Consider the following 5,295-nt stretch of genomic DNA (forward strand, 5'->3'; position numbering starts at 1 on the left):
AACCAAACGGCTTCTTTCGGAGTGTTTTTTACGTGCACCGGGGCGGGTTGGGAATGACCCGTTTGAGAGCAGTGTAGGGGAAAGGGACCTGGGGGGCCTGGCAGCCAGGAAGGCCAATGGCACCCTGGGGTGTATTACTCTATATTACTACTCTGCCCTGGTGAGACCGCATCTGGAATATTGTGTCCAGTTGTGGCCCCTCAGTTCCAGCAGGACAGGGAACTGCTGGAGAGAGTCCAGCGCAGCCACCAAGATGCTGAAGGGAGTGGAGCATCTCCCGTGTGAGGAAAGGCTGAGGGAGCTGGGGCTCTGGAGCTGGACAAGAGGACAAGGACAAGGGGCAATGGGTACAAACTGCAACACAGGAGGTTCCGCTTAAATAGGAGAAGAAACTTCTTCATGGTGAGAGTGCCAGAGCCTGGCCCAGGCTGCCCAGGGAGGTTGTGGAGTCTCCTTCTGTGCAGACATTCCAACCCGCCTGGACACCTTCCTGTGTAACCTCATCTGGGTGTTCCTGCTCCATGGGGGGACTGGACTGGATGAGCTTTCCAGGGCCCTTCCAACCCCTCACATTCTGTGAGTCCCCTCACGTTCACGGAGCCATGGCCGTCCGGTCACTAACGGCGACCCCGGGGCGGATGGGCGTGGGTCCCCTTTCCGAACCCCCCGGCCGCCGGGACGAGGCCCAGCGGCGGCGCCGATGCCGCTCCCGGAGGGGCGGGGGCAGGGGGAGCCATGGAGACCGTTTAACGGACATTTAACGGCCGCGCTGCCGCCCTGTGACGTCGCAGCGGCACGCCGGAAGCGCTCTCCTCCCTCGTGACGTATTTCCGGTTCCTCTGCCGCTCATCCTTTTCCGCCGCCGCACACGCGAGGTAGGAGCGCGGTCGTGTCGCTGCCGTGGGGGGAGCGTTTGGGGCGGCCCGAGCGGCGCCGCGGGGCGGGGGAGGCGCCTTCCTCGGTTCCCTCCTCGGTTCCCGGGCTGCCGTGAGGCCGGGGAATGGGGCGGCGTGTCCCGGGCTGGGCCCGCTCGCCGCGGGGCGGGTTCCCGTAGGGGCCGGCCCTTGAGCTCGGCCTTGTCACCTGCAGGAGTTACCGCTCGGCGCCGGTGCCTCAGCAGCGAGATGCAGAACGACGCCGGGGAGTTCGTGGACCTCTACGTGCCGCGGAAATGGTGAGCGGTTTCCTGAGCGGGCGGCGGGTTTGCAGCATCTGTACCCGGGACACAAGGCCCGGACGATCTGTGCCAGAGCCTCTTTTTTTGTAGTAGTGAAGAGAAGCTGCCAAATAAATATAAGTATTACGTATACGTATAAAAAGTATAAGTATACCTTGGTTAAGTTGAATCTTTTGTTCAGTTTTGGGCCCCTCACCATAAGAAGGACATTGAAATACTAAGAGAGTGCAGAGGAGGTGACAAAGCTGGTGAGGGGCTGGAGCACAAGTGCGATGGGAGCGGCTGAGGGACTTGGGGGGTTCAGCTGGAGAACAGGAGCTGAGGGGAGACCTTCTGATCTCTGAACTGCCTGAAAGGAGCTTGGAGCCAGGGGGGGTTGGGTTCTGCTCCCAAGGAACAAGGGACAGGATGAGAGGAAATGGCCTCAAGTTGCACCAGGGGAGGTTGAGGTTGGATATTGGGAAGAAATTCTTTACCAAAAGGGTTGTCAGGCATTGGAACAGGCTGCCCAGGGCAGTGGTGGAGTCACCATCCCTGGAGGGGTTTAAAGGGTGTTCAGATGTTCTTAGGGACATGGTTTAGTGCTATAGTTGGGCTATGGTTGGACTTGGTAATCTTGAAGGTCGCTTCCAACCAAAATGATTCAGTGGCAGCTCCTGTAGGGTTTGTTTCAGAAGCAAACGAACACTTCTGTGCTACAAGCTCATAATGACCCTCTTGAGTGATGGCTTATTACCTTGGTAGCACATCTTAAGTACAATTTTGAGATTACAGCAAATGGAGAGCGAGGAGCTTTTTGTAAATGTGTGTGTTAAAAAGTCACTGGAAAATAAATCATTTGGATGTGTTTTATTAGATTCAAGTCAAATATTTTTTGCAACCTGTGATTTCTAAGATTTTTCCAACTGCTGCTCCCAATGAAAAGCACAGAAACTGCATTCTCATTAATGACCTTGGTTGCTGTATTTCCTTGCACTTTATAGAAGAAAAACTTGATATTTTGTGTGTTAAAGGACCATGCTGCTGTGTGCACTGTATAGGGGTGAACTGGGCACATGGAAACCAAAGTGAAGGGATATTTGGCAGCTTAGCCTGATGCTACCAAGTGACAGTCTCATTTAAATCTACTTAAAACTGCATTTAAATTTGCTGAGCTCTGAAAGCTTAAACTGTTCTCTAAACTTCTTGTGCAGCTTTAATTAGCTGCTGTAGATTTGGCTTTGTTTAAATATATCTTGTGATTTTATTCCTTAGCTCTGCTAGCAACCGAATAATTGGTGCTAAGGATCATGCTTCTATCCAGATAAACATTTCTGAGGTAAGTTCCGTAACAGAACTATGTGATGAGAGAGCCAGCCACACTTTTAAACTTTTGATAGAGGTTAAGAAGCAGAGGGAACTGCACAAAGCTCTGCTTCACTGTTTGACTAAACACAACTTCCGAACACTAGACATTTAGTTATGAATTAGAGAGTTCCTTGTCCAGAAGGAAAGAAGAAATGTTTGCTTCTGGCTGATTCTTATTCCTTGTACCTTCACCTGTCTAAAAAAGAACCGCTCTTCAGTCTGTCCCTGTGCACCCTCCTTTTTAATTTTGTATTTTTGTTGATATTCTTTGTGCTTTTTTCTAGTTTGTCCAAACTTTTAAGATACAGTTTCCAGTGCAGAACTCTACTTCTGTTCCTCTTTGCTTAACTAAAATGCCATCTTCCGTGTTCTGCTTCAATCATTCCTGTTAATACTTGACACTGCTGCTCTTGTTAGGTGACAAATGAAGTTGCTTATGTTTTGTGTGCATCCAGTTTGATTAATTCAGCGCTTGGGATGTTATATGCTTAGAATTTTTCCTGAGGCAGGCTGGCTATTTGCATCGACTTGGTATTCATGTATCTGGTTTTCTTTCTGTAACATAAGGAATTTGTTCTTGTCTGAGTTTAATTTCATCTTCTCATGGTAGAATTATTGTGGATCCCTCCAAGCTTAACACATGTGCTGAGAAAACCTTGACTCCTGCAGGATCCCAGCAAATGCACATGGGCTCCAGTTAATTTAAACTCCTTTTAGCATGCTTTTTTCCCCTTCATTTGTTTATTGGTATTAATCTTGCAGGAATTCTGTGTACACAATGTTCTTATCCTATGTGAGCTATATAGCTTGATTTATTTCTTCTCGAATAGGAGACCACAAGACTACATTCCCGTATTTTTAAACAACTGGATGTCTTGTGTTATCTGTCTGACTTAAAAAATAGTTTTTGAAAATGCTGTTTGCAATTTCCTGTAAGTGATAAGGCAAATACTTTTCTTATTCACTGCTTTGTTCCTTCAGTGATCCCTATTTCTTACCTTCAAAGGATCAGAGATTAGCAGATCTTGAAAACAAACCCACATGATATTACTGGCTTTACTGCACTGTTTAATTTCAGTATTTATATTGCTCAGTCTTTTTTTCTGTTAAATTTCTCAGCAATTGGAGGAAGTGAGATAATTTGTCTCTCTCAAGTTGGTTGTTTTTCTGCCCAACAAGACCATCATTTTCCCTCCTTCACTTCAGTTTTCCATAACTCTGACCTTAAAAGAAACATTAAAAAAAATAACAAAGGCAGTAGGATCCACAGGTAGACTTTATACTTAACTTTTCTAGTTTTTGAGAACTCAGATATTTTCTATTTGGCTACCGTGTTCTACGGCGTTCTTGTTATTCAATTTTATAGCTGCACTATCTAATAAACTATAAATTCACTGTGAAAATATATTCTATAATTATCTTTAACTTCAGTGTTTTCCTTGACGTTTGTAGTTTGCAGAATTTAACAAGCCATTTGCATCTTTGGGTGCTTGACAAATGTGATGTAAATATAAAATCTTGTGAGAATCTGTGTAGAGTAACTTACTTGTCATTACAGGTTGACAAGGTAACAGGCAGAGTAAATGGCCAGTTCAAAACATACGCCATCTGTGGAGCAATTCGTAGAATGGTAAGTATTTTCTTGACATACAATATTATTGTGCTTCCTTTTATATTGATTAGTAAGTACTTTTTTAGATTTCTGTTTGGTCCTGAAACACATTCTGCCTTCAGCACGTTCTGGAGGAAGCGTGTTTTGTGGGAATAATGAAGGCAGAGTGAAGATGGGAACAAATTCATTTGCAAGAATCTGTTTCTTCTGTTTTTTTCCTCAATCCTTTGATTTGTAGAATTACCTATGTTTAGTTTTTTAATCACTGAAGGGTGCATGTGATTTTTTTTTTTTCTTATAAGAGTGTACCAAGGTACTAATACCTATTTTTTATAATTATTAGAGATGATGCTACCGTGAATGAATTTTGTTCAATCTTCCTAGAGTTCATCAGTAGTCTGCTTACCCAGAAGTATTATCTTGTTAATGCAAGTGCATATTCTACCAAGTTAAGACTGTTTCTTATCCTAAACAACGACAAAGAATTTTAACAGCTTGTTTGGAAAACGCTGATCTGTGCATACAAAACATAGTGATCTGTGGAAAGCGTTGTGCATTTCCCTACCAGCATTAAACACTGCAGCTGTCTTTCTTTTTCATGTGTATCAGCAATTATTTGGTCACTTCAGAATCATCTTTTATTTTTTTTAAAGGGTGAATCAGATGACTCCATTCTGCGTCTGGCAAAAAATGATGGAATTGTTTCCAAGTATGTATGTTTATCTTATCCTCTCACTCTTGCAGGGGTAACTTCCACAGCCAAATCCAACTTTTAGGATTAAAATATATAGACTGTTTATAGGATGATTACACAGTTGGTCAAAAATATTTACTTGAGCTGTTGAAGCAAACTAATAACAATGTTTGTTTCATTTTCTTCTAGGAACTTCTAACCGAAGCAACTCGAATATGGAACATCTGATGTAAAATAAAGAGTTCAAACCAACCTACATTGTGTTGTGTCTTTTGTTCAAGTTGTAAACATTGTTTGATTTAATGTAGCTAGTCTGAAAGGAGTTAGAAATGTGTGTCTTCAAAAGAAATACAGATTCTGATTGTGAATTCTTAAAACAAATTGGCTTGTAAAGCAGTACCAGAGTTGAAAATCAAGAATTTCAGCTTCACTCTTTGGTTCACTAGTATCTTTCCTTCTGGATTT

At 43.8% G+C, this 5,295-nt stretch overlaps 1 protein-coding gene across 1 annotated transcript; it reads left to right on the forward strand.

Moving 5' to 3' along the window:
* The first annotated feature begins 803 nt into the window (after positions 1-803).
* On the forward strand, positions 804-5,082 carry RPS21 (ribosomal protein S21). The gene is made up of 6 exons (XM_082065523.1): positions 804-875; positions 1,090-1,174; positions 2,432-2,495; positions 4,083-4,154; positions 4,790-4,845; positions 5,020-5,082. The coding sequence occupies exons 2-6, from the start codon at positions 1,125-1,127 to the stop codon at positions 5,027-5,029; spliced, it is 252 nt and encodes an 83-aa protein (XP_081921649.1). The 5' UTR covers positions 804-875; positions 1,090-1,124; the 3' UTR covers positions 5,030-5,082.
* Positions 5,083-5,295: the final 213 nt, after the last annotated feature.

Source organism: Streptopelia decaocto, assembly GCF_964273445.1.
Source record: "Streptopelia decaocto genome assembly, chromosome: 14".
Lineage (NCBI taxonomy): Eukaryota > Metazoa > Chordata > Aves > Columbiformes > Columbidae > Streptopelia > Streptopelia decaocto.